Here is a 15288-nt window from a genome sequence, read left to right as displayed (position 1 = left end):
TACCGTCGTCGAGAAAGAGACTGACTGGATTCTTTACATAAGCTCATCAAAGTTCATACACATTTCGCTAATTATTTAAAAATTTGCATTATTGGATGGGAAAAGGGTAGAGGGGGGAGCAGACTATTGAATCTGAGCTCGAGACGTATTTCTTCAACGTAATAATATGGATGACAGGGCGTTCAGGGGACCCCAAAATTGTACATTTTCAATACCCAAATTGCTCGCAATTGTACCTTTAGTCACTAAAATATCAGTCCGACATCTGACAATAGGAGTAATTGCACCCCCCCCCTCCCCGCCGATCCTCCGGACAACTTTTTTCTTAAAGGGGACATCCTAAGGAACATTTTAAAGCAAACTTGCCAAAAAAAAAAGTTGGCCTTACTTACAAAATGGCGGCCATTTTTATTGACAGGTCAGCCGAAATCGCAGATTTTGCGTTTCAACATAAGACTTGCACGAAATTTTTCAAACTTTACAAAGGTAGGTCGAAAGATCATGCAAAAATTTATCACCTGTCAAAATTTCAAGTGCTAAAATGCGTTTTTCGATTTTTGGTGAATTTTTGAAAATCGAATTGAGGCCAAAAATGAGGGAAAAAATCAAAATTTTACCAAATTGACCAAGAAAGCTGAAATTTGGGATACACCCTATTTTCGACATGCCAAATCGATTGGAAACGGTTTCAACACGTTTTGAGCAGTTCTGGAGCCTCCAGCAGATTTTTTAAACTCGAAATTCCCACAAAATTCCATCAAATTGGAGTTGTAAAGCTAAAATTTATTCTTAAAACTAATTTAAATACGCTACGAAGTACTGCAGGTGAATTTCGGGTCGTTTTGGATCCTCCAGCGACTTTTTGAAAATTCCTGAAGCCTCTAGCAGATTTTTGAAACTTTAAATTTTCACAAAATTTCATCAAAATATGGAGATGGAAAGCTGAAATTTACTCTACACTCACCCTCTGAAGACGACTCCAGGTGGGTTCAAGTAATTTTAGGGCCTCCAGCGAATTTTTTTGAAAATTACTGGAGCCTCCAGCAGATTTTTGAAACTTTAAATTTTCACAAAATTTCATCAAATGGAGACGGAAAGCTGAAATGTAATCTACACTCCAATTTTAACACTCTCTGAAGACGACTTCAGGTGGGTTCAAGTCATTTTAGGGCCTCCAGCGACTTTTTCTGAAAATTACTGGAGCCTCCAGTAGATTTTTGAAACTTGAAATTTCCGCACCATTAATTTATCAAATGGAGTTGGGAAGCTAAAATTTACTTCGCAGACTACATGGTGGTTTCAAATGGTTTTGAAGCTTCCAGCAACTTTTAGGAAATTTCAATTTCCAAAAAAACGTTATACAACCTTTCAAAAAGTTGCTGGAGGCTCCAAAACGACTTGAAATTCACCAGCAGTCAACATCGTAGCGTATTGAAATTAGTTTGCAGAATGAATTTCGACTCTCCATCTTAGTTTGATGAAATTTTGGTGAAATTTCAAGTTTCAAAAATCTACTGGAGGCTCCAGTAATTTTCAAAAAAGTCGTTAGAGGCTCTAAAATGACTTGAAATCCACCAGAAGTCGATTTCAGAGGGTGTTAGAATTGGAGTGTAGAGTAAATTTCAGCTTTCCATCTCCATTTGATGAAATTTTGTGAAAATTCAAAGTTTCAAAAATCTGCTGGAGACTTCAGGAATTTTCAAAAAGTCGCTGGAGGCTCCAAAACGACTTGAAATTCACCTGCAGTACTTCGTAGCGTATTGAAATTAGTTTTTAGAATAAATTTCAGCTTTACAACTCCAATTTGATGAAATTTTGTGGGAATTTCGAGTTTAAAAAATCTGCTGGAGGCTCCAAAACTGCTCAAAACGGGTTGAAACCGTTTCCAATCGATTTGGCATGTCGAAAATAGGGTATATCCCAAATTTCAGCTTTCTTGGTCAATTTGGTAAAATTTTGATTTTTCCCTCATTTTTGGCCTAAATTGGATTTTCAAAAATTCACCAAAAATCGAAAAACGCACTTTAGCACTTGAAATTTTGACAGGTGGTGAATTTTTGCATGATCTTTCGATCTATTTTTGTAAAGTTTGAAAAAGTTCGTGCAAGTCCTATGTTAAAACGCAAAATCTGCGATTTCGGCTGACCTGTCAATCAAAATGGCCGCCATTTTGTAAGTAAGGCCAACTTTTCTTTGGCAAGTTTGCTTTAAAATGTTTCTTAGAATGTCCCCTTTGAGAAAAAAGTTGTCCCGAAGGATCGGCAGGAGGGGGGGTGCAATTACTCTTATTGTCATATGCCGGACTATATTCTTAAAAAAATAATTCAACTGATAAAACGATACCCAAACTATATCAATAGGAACATTTTTCATACCACTACAAATTTACTCAATGAATGAATACCCCACCAAGAACTCGACTTCGCTCGAAATCATAATGAATACGTTCAGATAACACATTTGAGATAAGATCACACGAATTAAAAAGCAACATCGTATTACACATCATACTCACTTATACAAGCCATTAAAAATAGAACGAAAAAAAACGCACTAATAAATTCTGAAATATTAAATCATAATAACAAATTACTCGTACATAGATTAGCACGATGAATCAGAAAACTTACCGGAATATCCCAGACAGATTTGGACTTTGAGTTTAGCGAGGAATAGTGCTGATGATGATTAGCATACTCAGCCGATTGTTTCTCTTTGCTATGCGATTTACTGAACTTTTTCCTTAGCGGTCTTTTTAGCGAAGAGAACCAACTATGATTGATCATCGAAACCGAAGGCGACTTTCCAATAATGGCAGACGCCGTTTGCACCGCCACTGTCATATCGACCGCAGCCGGATATCCGCCGGACGAATGCATTTCTCCGGCAGGCAGTTTCATATAAAATTTATATACTATTTAATAGGAACGAAAATTTACGAAAGAGAAAGAGAAGAAAAAAAAAGCACACGAACGATCACAGCTTTCACAGTAGCACGTTTGTTTGTATATTATTTACTTCGATATTATAGTGGCACTACTATAGCTATTAGCTAGTTCCCTATTCAAACACCCAACGCGCGTATGAGTCAGAAAAACTTCATTGAAAATAACAAGACGTAACACTCTCTTATCATCATTGTTATCGACTCTAGAACTAGATTCGGTTCGATGTGATTCGATGCGATGCTACACCAAAACGGATAATATTTTTCATCTCGTTACGTGACATTCGATCGCGTATGGAAAATACTATTGATCCTGCAGGTTGAAATCATCGTTGGCTCGACGACGAGGAGTGATTCTGACAATGTTGATTTGAAAATCATCCGTCACCTATATGGGGAACGAGTTGTTGTAATTATTTTATCTAATCGTATGTAGATGTACGTAGAAATGGTCTTGGGAGATTCCATGTATAGCGTCGATTCGAAAATTTTATTGAAACACATAAAAATGAAAGCAGAAGAACATCGATTTCATGAATTTTGATAGCAGGGTTCTGATTTTTCTGAATGGAAAAACGTAAATTTCATGTTCAAATATATTTTTTTTTTACTTTTGTTCTGATGAAGTCGAATTTCAAATAACTCGTTAAATTCCACCATCCTCGATCGATTTTGCGAAAAATATCGATTCGATAACGTTTGATTTGAATTCGTCGTTTATCATATATTTTTCGCAATGAGATCCAACTAAATGACTAATGAAAATACCACGATGATTGAGGTTGAAAAATAGAAAAATTAATAGTGATAAAAGTTATTTTTTCTAAAAAAATGATCATTTAAAAAAAAAAATTTCATCAGTTTTTCAATTCTTTTGCCAAAGTGAAAAACTAGAAGCTTTGAATAAAAACCAAAGTTGAGAAAAATGACATTTTCTCATATTTTAGACGTCACAAGCGTTTTCTGTTGAGGGGGGGGGGGTCTATTATCACAATGTTTGCAAAAAAAAAACTGTTGATTTTCAAATTATGAAAGAAATTTTGAAACTTTGAGACCCCCCCCCCCACAAAGTTCTGAAAAATTAAATTCTTCATCTAAAATAATAAAATGAAAATGAAAATCTTTTGTACCTACATGTCATCGGTTTTCTTCTAGAGGAGGGGAAGGGGGTAAATTTTCGTAATATTTTGAAAAAAAAAACATTTTTAATTCAGAAATGTGATTTTAGAATTTTGGATCTGGCGTGAAAATTGAGTTTTTACAATATTTGCAAAAAATCAGCTAATTTTCAAATTATAGATGAAATTATGGAACTTTGAGCCCCCCCCCCCCGTAAAGTCTTGGAAAATTGAACTTTTCACCCAGAATAGTAAATGGTATTCAAAAAATATAAATAAAAATCTTTTAGAACTACATGTGGTAACTTTTCTTCTAAGGGAGGGGGAGGGGGTATATTTTCGCAATATTAATTTAGAAATACGATTTTAGAATTTTGAAGCCCACCCCTCTCTTACCCTACTCTCCATCAAAGTCGTGAAAATTTATTTTTTTCATCTTTCACAAGTCATTCGATTTTTATCAAGAAGAGGGGGGGGGGGTGTTATTTTCGTAATATTTACTAAAAAAAATCAGCTCATTTTCAGTGAGATTGTGAAACTTTAAGACCCCCTCCCCCTCGTACAAAATCCTGAAAAATTAAATTTTTCATCTAGAATAATAAAATGGAATTCAAAAAATGAAAAAAAATCTTTTAGACCTACACGTCATAAGCTTTTCTTTTGGAAGTGGGGGAGGGGGGAATATTTTCGCAATATTTTCACAAAAAAGGGCTAATTTCCAATTTAAAAATATGATTTTGGAATTTTGAAGCCCACCCCTCTCTCTCCCTCTCTCCATCAAAGTCGTGAAAATTGATTTTTTTTCATCTTTCACAAGTCATACGATTTTTATCAAGAGGAGGAGAGGGGGGGGAGGCATTTCCGTAAAATTTACCAAAAAAAACCCAGCTGATTTTCAAATTATAAACGAGATTGTGAAACTTTGAAACCCCCTACCCCTCGTACAAAATCCTGAAAAATTAAATTTTTCAAAAAAAAATTTAGAATAATAAAATGGAATTTAAAAAATGAAAAAAAATCTTCTAGACCGACATGTCATAAGCTTTTCTTTTGGAAGAGGGGGGAAGGGAATATTTTCGCAATATTTTGACAAAAAACGGCTAATTTCTAATTTAAAAATATGATTTTGAAATTTTGAACCCCGCCCCTCTCACCATCAAAGTCGTGAAAATTGATTTTTTTTTCATCTTTCACAAGTCGGAAAATTTTTCTCAAGAGGAAGGGGGGATATTTTCGCAATATTTGCCAAAAAACCACCTAATTTTCAAATTATAAATGAGATTAATATGAAACTTTGAGACCCCCCTCGTACAAAATGAAATGGAATTCAAAAAATATTTTAAAAAATCTTCTAGACCTACATATCATAGGCTTTTCTTTTGAATGAGGGGAGATGGGGGAATATTTTCGCAATATTTTGACAAAAAAATGGCTAAGTAATTTCTAATTTAAAAATATGATTTTGGAATTTTTGAACCCTTCCTCTCTCCCCCTCAAAGTCGTGAAAATTGATTTTTTTCATCTTTCACAAGTCGTCAGATTTTTCTCAAGAGGAAGGGGGGATATTTTCGCAATATTTGCCAAAAAAACACCTAATTTTCAAATTATAAAATGAGATTTTGGAACTATGAGACCCCCCTCCCCCTCCAAGTCTAAACAAGCGGTTTCATAAAAAAATAATAAGGACTCAAGTTTTTTCTTTTAATAATAATTTTCCAATTTTTTGCATTCCATTACATTTTTTCCTTTCTCGAAATATTGGCAGAACGAAACTGCACATTCTTAAATTTGAAATTCTAATGGGAAACTAGTAAATAAAAAGTTTCACAACAAAAATTATCCCTAATGACCGAAGAGCAAATTACTTAAATTCCAAATAATATTTTACTCGTCACAAATTTTTTCTCTCAAAGGCTCCATTTTCAAAATATTTGCAAGAAATTTCATATTTTCAAATTTGATATGGGATGCTTTGAACTTAGAAACGCCATGGAGGCTAAAAAAAGGGGGTTTTATGCCAAAAATGATGAAGACTAAAGCTGTAAAAAATTGAATTTCTAGTTGAATAAATTCTACGTTTCTGTCTATGAGGCTCCATTTTCGAAATTTACAAAAAAAAAACTTGAAATTTTCAAATTGCAAATACGATGCTTGGAACTACAAGATTCCCTGGATCGAGGCTGAACAAGAAGTCTCGCGACAAAAGTGACGAGGAAAAAACTCAAACAAGGTAAAAAATCAAACTTTCAACATTTCCTACGTCACGAGTTTTTTTTTCTTGGGAGATTCCAGTTTCAAAATATTTACAAAAAATTGCAATTTCCTATAATTTAGTAAATGATTGAGATGTTTGGAACTTTGAAATTTCCTAAAATCTAAACAGAAGTTTTCACAACAGATATGATCAGGACCAAAAATTTCCAATCTTTTACGTACATCATTTTAATTATTTTTTTTTTCTAATGGGCTCCAATTTCAAAACATTCGTAAAAAAAATCGTGAATTCGATTCAATGACTTTACTCTCTGTTCATCTCAAAACTTTCAGAATAAAAAAATTGAGCACTCGTGCTTAGAAAAAATGAATAAAGGTGGATCGCAAGAAAAAATGTAAGAGAATTTTGGTCAAATTCTACCTAGACCTTCATTTTGAGTTGAAAACTACTCAGACAAATTTTCAGCTCCGAAGGTGCCTTTGCAGAGGAGTTATGGTTCCTCAAAGAGTCATCATCTTCAATAAAAATCGTGGTTTTTTCACTCCTCAATTTTTTGATCATAATTGCCAATTTCAAAAAAAAAAAAAAAAAAATTGATAGAAACGTTTTTGACTTTTTTTTTTGATCGATGGAAATCTAAAAATAAACTGGAAAATGAATTCAAAATTCATTCGAAAAAAAAACACAATCAATGTTACCAACACTCTAAGAATAAAATATAAAATATAAACCATCGAATCGACGCTATACTATCCCAATAATTCGACGTACGTTATTGAAATATTCGCATTTATGGTAGTTTTTCTTCCGCTTCGATCTGCCCTGCACCCCTCTGCATATAAACTTATACGAGTATTTCTATCAGTGGAAAATTTTTGCTCGCAGGTATTAAATTCCATATAGACAATCAAACTTTCCATCTCTCTGGTCGCGTTTTAGGCAACATATGCTATACCATACGCTATAATACGAGCTGAGCTGCACCACTGTATCGAATCTTTATCGTCTGCTGTGTAATTAAACGTAACGTAAAGTAACGTATAGTTGTAGAGTACGTATAACGATGAAAAATTTTAATTAAAAACTGCGCTTGTGTCGTTTCTCGAATTCGCATGTACTGTACATCTAGTCTACAACACACATCCTAGCTACGTATTAGAGTTCCCTGCTATACATTTTTACACATATGTATATCTCCATACAACATACGTACGACTTATGTAGTATGGTACACGTATGTAATTGTAAAACGCGAACCATGTTCCTGGCAATGTTTACGCAATAACCAGCGCAGCGCGTACGTTCGTCGAATTTGTACACACACGCGCGACTCCTCGTAGCGTGGCGTGGCAAAGAATGCTCGTAGCTCGCGCCGTAAATCGGCTTATAAGGCGGATCTTTATAGTCTATGGTACGTGAACGAATTGACAATTTTGTCGAAGACGAAGAAAGTCGAGCGAATATGCGGGACCACGCCGTCATCGAGACACGTACAAATCCTCATCGTATTGCGCGACGCGCCCCCCCCCCCCACCAAAAGCCCAATCTCTCAATTTTGTCTTCTTTGTCGCAGCATAGGCAGAGGCACATACACGAGCTTCTTCTGCCCCTCCCTCCTCGACCCACATCTCCCTTTCCTCTAGATGGTATAAAACGAAACAATTCCGTCAATCGTTTATTCTTTATGGTTCAAAAAGGCTCTTATTGGGTTCGTTTTTAAGCCAAAGATAATGAATAAAAATTAGAAAGTTCTGTATTCGAGTAATTTTATCCCCACCCCCCCCCCCCCCCTCCCGACATAAAAATTGAGGCGAAAAGTTGAAAAATTTTGGGAAAAATTGGACGAGTTGGAAAAAGTTGCGGGAAATATGAGAAAGTTGGGAAGAAATAATAAATTGCTGATTTTTGGCGCCAAAATTGCAAAAAAGTCTCGGTTTTGTGCTAAAATGTAAAATTTGCCAAACAGCTCTGCTTTTTTGCAAAGTTATCCAAATAATTTTTTTCGGAGAAATTGCTATTGCTATACATGATATGTGACGTGCTCTACGAGAATCGACATTAGGTCAAAAGAAGGGTTTTAAAGTTAATGAGCGATTCTTATAGAAAAAAAGACGCTCTTTCCAATGGCGCAAACCGCAACTTCCTATCTCTTTTACTTTCCTCGGAAATCGACCCCAAAGTTGAGGGGTAGGGCCAAAATCAACTCAAAATTCATTTTTTTTTATTTTTTATGATTTTGGCAGTAAAAATTAACCTAATTTGCATACAAACACTTATCAAGTCCCATTCGTGTATTTCACTTCATAAAAACTTGTTAATTCATTAATTTTTTAAAAGAAGAAAAAGTAGAATAAATTTCATTTTCAGTGAAAAATCTGCTTAAAAAAACATTAAAATAAAAAAAAAAACAACTGAAAAAAATTTTAAAAAATTGTTGGCTTAGGGGGGATTTGAACTCAGTACCTCCCGCGTGATAGTCCATCAGCTGCGCCACGCGGCTAGCGTGGCAGCATAGGAACACGCGGTTATGACTGGTTTACACGAACAGTCACAGAGCTAAATGGGACCTAGATGAAACTACTGGAGACATTTCTGTTGCATACCTACCCAAAAATAAGGCGAAAACACACTTCAAAACTTTAAATGCATGTTTCTCAAAACACATTTTTTTACCTAAGGTCGATTCTCGTAGAGCACGTCACATATATATATTTACCTATTTCTAAGCAATTTTATAGAATGATGTACAGGGTGCCCAGAAATATCGGGTACCCCTAAAAAAGTTTTCTGCCAATACTTCGCGGTTGGTCACAGTGAATGATAATAATTAGAGCTCAGATTTTTATGATTTGTCATATTTTCATTCTTTGCAGAAGATCGCGCATATCCTTTGGATTTTTGTGAATCATACAATTCTGAATAAAATGAGCCCAACTTGTTAGCACATATTTTGCATATTTTGGGTATAAATGCATGTAAATGCATATTTTAGACATTTTAAGCGAATATTCGTCATAATTTGGCCATTTTTTCTATTTTTCAGTCATATTTTGAAAATTTTGGCCTAAAAATTCATTTTTGATAGTATTTTTCATTAAAAATTCAAAAACTTGAAAAAAATTGAAAAAAATGATTTTTAAATCGATTTACAGTCAACCTAAAATTGATTATTCAAAGTAAAATTGAAGACTTTAACCTCCTTTTTTTTAATCTCTCAATTTTCTAGCCTTCACTACACCTTTAAAATGAAAAATCCTTTCTATAGATACCCATATTGATGGTGTATAAAAGTGCATATTTTGACGAATAAGGGCATATTTTGTCATAATTTGATCAAAATAAATGCATGGCTACACCACTGAACACAGTACTTTCTGTATTTTCCTCGCATATATGCTATTCCACTTCTCCTTTTCTTGTGGGCAGCCATCATCTGCTTCACTTTGGTATGCATTTCTCTAGAGTTGTGCCTTTTCTCCAGTTCTTCTATTTCTCAGCACTTCTCTTCTTACCACTTCGTCATCTTAATATGCAAAGTGACTAACTCTAAGTTTTGACCAAAATGAGTTATGAGTGTCATCTGATTTTTTATTCATTTAATTCATAAGTTGAAATCTTAAAAACACGTCTGTGCAGGCCCATTTGTCTATTATTTGTGGTTGAAGTCGGGGAAATTATCTAACTCTGCCAAAGGATAACGCACTGGGTATTTAGCTATGCGAAACTGTTTCATTTTTACGTTACATGAAAATGAGTTTTGAACACCATCTGAAAGGTGAACACTTTGTAAATAACTTCAAACATTGAAAATTACCTCGGGTGAATTCATTGGTGTAATATCGGCGTTTGAAGTTGGGAAAAATATCCAACTCCACTCAAAGTGGCTTAAAATGTGTCAAGTGAAAAACATTTTTAGCAGAATTTTTTTTTACTTTAATAAATAACCTTAACTATGTGACACCCATCAATAGTTGATAATGCTGTTTTTCACATTTCCCTGAGCAATTTACAAAAATGGAGTTGGCCACTTTGCATATTAAGACAACAACTTGTTTTTGAGCATTCTGCACATTCCCATGATCTCATTATTTAGCACTGTGTTATTCGCCACTTGGTCTGTTTGCTTTTCTTCGTTCTTCCATCAGATCCAGTATCTCTAGTCTAGAGTCATCCATGTTTTGTGTTTTCTTTTTTCGTTGAGTGGAATAGACTTTTCTGCTGCTGTTTTAACCTTTCACTTCCATTCTTGCCCCTTTTCTTCAATACCTTGTGACTTATTCTTCTTCCAACTTGTCTTCCTTTTGTTTTTCCAGTTCTTCTCGGAATTTCTTTTGCAAGGTTTTTTGATTTGATTTTTGCAATGTCAAGTTGTTGGTATTGTTCTTTGCTCTTCTTGTGGCTCTTCATAACTATCTGACATTTTGCAGCCAATAGCTTATGGTCAGAGTTACATTTACAGCACCAGGATATGTATGACAGTTCTTCACTGTGTTCCTGTATCTTTCTTTTACAAGTATGTAATCTATCTGGTTTCTGACTCAATCTCCAGGACTGACCCATGTGTTTAATCTTCTTTCATGCTGTTTGAACCGGGTATTGCATATTACTAGATCGTGTTTTTCTGCGAACTCTACGAGCATTTCACCTCTTTTGTTCTGCTCTCCAAGTGAGTATCTCCCTGCAGCTCGGCTGCCATGATCCTTCCCAACCTTGGCATTAAAGTCAAAAGCACTACAGGAAACCAAAAGATCAAAGCACTACGCGATATCAATCAGGGCAACTTTGTATTTGTGCCCCAAAAAAATTACCAAATTTGGGCAATTTAATCAGAAAATTCTCACTTTTTGAGAGGGTTTTGACCAAAAAAACAAGGCTTTGTTTGGTAACTTTGGCAAAAAATTAAAGATTTCTGTCTATTTTAGTAAAGGATTTATAAGCAGTTTTAGCCCATAAAAAAATACTATTTTTTGGCAGTTTTTGACGCAAATCAGGTCAAAGGTCAGATATCAATAGCAGAAGCAGGACAAATAACTAAAAACAAAACTGGATAATCAAAGATCTTGCAGATTGAACTCTATCGCCAGATTGCCCCCTCATCATATCCAGCCTTATTTAGCGTACATTGTACATCTTAACTCTCCAAGTTTACAGAAAATATTACTGAAAATGTATCCTTTTACAATACGTATGCCTTTTAATGGCTTCCTTTAACCCCTCCCTTGTGATGAAAATTCTCAAAGAAAAATTCCTACTCGCGTAGTGCTGCAGTTTCTCACAAGACAAGGGCGTTTCTTTAAAGAAGATTTGGCATAAGTACGTTAATCTTTACTCGAAAGAGGTGGAATGTCGTACAATACACGCTCTGCTTTGAAATGAGCGAAAAAAATCCATTAGCAGAAGTACTCGTACATATATAGAGACTTCATCCGTTACATATTATACGAGTATATGTATCGTAGGTATACCTAATTTATAGCGAAAATCTAACGTTACGTTTCTGTGATACCAACGCCGACGACAGCTTTGACTATGACGAATATCGTGTTCGAAAAAGCAAATATTATTTCAGTTGTTTTTATTGTCGCATTCGCGCATTGTGAAGGTAGGATTTTCGAAGGTTGTTATTCTTTATCTTTGAAGAAGGTCTTACGTCACTTTCATAAAGTTGTTTTTGGCCTGTGTTTTACGAAGCTTTACATGTAAGTTGTCGATCTACTATAGGGTATTCGGTGTGTAATGCGTAGGTTTAAGGGGCAGGTGTGGGATAAATCGTGGGGCAAATTCAGGCAGCCTTTGCAAATGAAATTCTTATTGTTTGAAATGAAATTGAACTCGATGGTGTGGGTTGGCACTTCAACATGTAATGTAACAAGTTCAAGTACACAGTTACACACATTTGATTTCCCATACTCGTAATATCGAATTAAATCTCGTTTCCAAGTATACAACTGACGTACATATATTAGTCCATGGAAATGGGAAATGTGAAATTGATAAGCTTTCCGTTCGTTCGATGAAATTCCAATGTTGTGCTCGTATACTTGAGTCCGATTTTCAAAGCATACATCTTCTTATCGCGGCCACTATTTACGTTTTTATTTATACAGATACATTTCGAAGTAAAATCAGAGGGTTCTCTGGCTTATATTACACATCAATTGACATTATATTGTTCGATTACATTTGGTATTTCCGCTTTCGACGACGACAGCGGCGAGATATTAAAATAGCTAGGGTACTGTCATCCTCATCATCGTGAGTAGGTTGGTGACTATTTCTGGTTTGATAATGTTTCGTTAGTATTGAGCTGTACTGTATAAGTGTATACTTTTCATGCTCACTCGGACCTTTCTTGATTGCCTGATGAATTTTTCGAAGAATAAGAGGATCAAATGTTTTTATACTGACGCAAATTTTTGAAAATTTAAGTCAAGTCCACCTCCCTCACCCTACCGTTAATTTTATTCGAGCTTTTTTCGACAGATTCACGCAGAATTTTCCAAAACCTGTTGGTTTTCTTCAATACTTGATTATTTTTGAATAAAAATGGTTATCTCGAAAAGCACTAGAAACCCTTAAACAGATCAAAACTGCCACAATTTAGTTCAAGAGCTAAAAGTAAAATCTAGGAAAATCAAAAATACGAATCCAACAACTTCAAGAGATAGAAGCTGAAAAAAGCGAAACTTCAAAATAACAGCCAGTCGGGCCAAAGTAGAGTATTTTTGGAGATTCTGGCAGGAACTCGCCGAATCTTGTATTTCAAATTTCTTTTTAAGGCTGGAAAAATGACACATTGAGCAGTTTTATTTTCTTAAAGATGCTGACTATTCAACGAGAACATTTCACGTTCTTCTCGCAGCACAAATTTTCGAATTCAACTAAACTCCGAAAACGTGTATTCGACTAATTGACTCATTAGCTCAAACGGATAAAAATTAATTTAGCCTACGTAAAACTCGTCCGGAAAATTGAGAAGCTTATTGCATTTGCTAATGATAGCAGGCATCCTGCCACTGAACAACACTACGATATACCAGGCAAAGGCATATAGTGCGGATGAAAACTCTACGGAGCCATTGGCCCAATTTCCAAAAACTTTACTCGGTATTCGGTAATTTCGCAAACGTCGAGCCATTAAGATAAAAGAAAATGGCTAATTTGAAAAAGCCTCTTTTAAACGAATCGGTAATCGGGAAATTTTCATCGTGTTACTGGCGGCCGGCGCCGCCACCGTCGCCGTCGACGTGGCATGGCACGTGGAATTCTTCAAAAAAGAGTAATTTCATTTACAGTCCGCGAATAAGAATATTAACAGAGATAGAAACGGAACGAAAAAGGGGAAAAAATGCAAATTAGAAATGAAAAAAAAATGGCTCTTGGTGATTTGTACAGTAATACAAAGTACAGCATAGGCCGATGTACTCGTACTCGTGTTCGGTTTGGTATATAATTAAGAAAGCCCTTTTGTTAGCCGACGTGTTTAATTCGTTTGCGGAAGTTCTTTTCGCAAGTTTAGCGTAATTTTTCTGTTGTACCGTGTTGGGTTATGGTAATAATGCGCCTGGCACCCTTTATCTGTCTCGGAAGTGCCGTGTAATTTGAACTTATTCCCGGTAAAGCCACGTGTATTGTGTATACTTTTGTCAGTTGCTGGAAGTTAGTGCCACGATAGTATACCAAGTGGGTGTAAAAGGACGAAGTGCGGGGATATGAAGAAGAGAGCGTAGAAGACGTTATTTAATTTATGTAGCGTGGTTTCGACTTTCGTGATGGGTGTTCTTTGTATTTTCATAACGTTAAGTTGAGAATTTATCTATCGTAAATTTTAGATAAATTGAATATGAAAAGTTATATTATGGTGGTTGGTTTAATATACTTTTGAAAAGATTTGAAGAATTTAAAGATGGAAATTTGTAGATTACTCCGAATTAGTTCTTTTGAGATAGGTTATTGTTTGAGTCACTTTTTCGCAATCTTTCCAAAAAATCAGCGATTTCTGGCAATTTAGGTAAACAGCAAGGTTGCTCAACAATTTTGATAAAAAAATCAATAATTTCTCGCGATTTTGAAAAAAAAACCACAATTCATAGTGGTTAAGAGAACATACCTTACACTTGAATCGTTAACACTGCTGAGGATTACATGTTCGTCGAAAACAACTTGTGCCAAGCCGTTGTTTACAAATGAAGGTATTTCATTGCTCAGGTGGTAGATCCAAAAACTTATTGCACTTTTGAATATAATGATCTGTCGACGTTTTACAATATTGATAATAGGGTTTTGTTTGTGGTGGTGTTGTGCCATCTGTAACTGTTGCAACAAAGTGTCTTCCACCAGCCACAGTGTTTGGTGATGGTTGATGGCCCAGTAAGCATGCTGTGACATTAATATCACAATGATGTAATTTTGTGATGTGTATAGGACATTACAAAGTAATATTCCTGTGACATTTTTGCGACATTGCTTTGGAATGGAAAAAGAAATATTTGGCCGCAATGTCTCAAAAATATAACTTTGATGATATCACATAGACATCACTAAAAGATATTACAGTGACATTTCTGCCTCAAACTATACCATTTTTACTTCTCGCAGATACAGTATGTTGACAATTAGTATATAAGGAAGATACTGTCTCATGCGAATTTGCCCTCATTAATGATGGGTGCTGGAGACTTTGCCGAACATGGCGGAGTCAACAGCCTCAAATCTCAACTCCAAACTCCAGGAGTTGACAGAAGAGAATATTTTTGCAGAAAATACATCTGGAATGTTACCTGAATATGCCTACTGCAATTCAAATGAACCCCAATAATCGGTATTTCAACAACATTCAATGGGAATGTTTTAGAAATATTTACATCAATATTGCATAGACATTTCCTGGTGATATATCTGTAACATTCTGTGACATTAAAAAATGTCACTGGGCCCTTCTGAGTGATGTCTGTGAGGCCATTTTGCTGGGTACATTTTATATCACCAGTTAATCTCAGAGACATCAC

General features: G+C 35.2%; 1 protein-coding gene across 3 annotated transcripts in view; it reads right to left on the bottom strand.

The window, feature by feature from the left end:
• step (cytohesin steppke) overlaps nt 1-15288 on the bottom strand; it is a 138703-nt gene that overhangs the window by 68473 nt on the left and 54942 nt on the right. The window contains exon 2 of one of the 3 annotated variants that reach the window (XM_065364537.1): nt 2631-3335. The exons of the other annotated variants lie outside the window; for them this stretch is intronic. Within the exon in view, the coding sequence (XP_065220609.1) occupies nt 2631-2900 (270 nt within the window). The 5' untranslated portion in view covers nt 2901-3335. The remainder of the gene's footprint in view (nt 1-2630; nt 3336-15288) is intronic. 3 annotated transcript variants of the gene reach the window in all.

Source organism: Planococcus citri, chromosome 1, assembly GCF_950023065.1.
Source record: "Planococcus citri chromosome 1, ihPlaCitr1.1, whole genome shotgun sequence".
NCBI classification, from domain to species: domain Eukaryota; kingdom Metazoa; phylum Arthropoda; class Insecta; order Hemiptera; family Pseudococcidae; genus Planococcus; species Planococcus citri.
The sequence above is the reverse complement of the archived record's forward strand: the minus strand, read 5'-3'. Positions and strand labels throughout refer to the sequence as shown.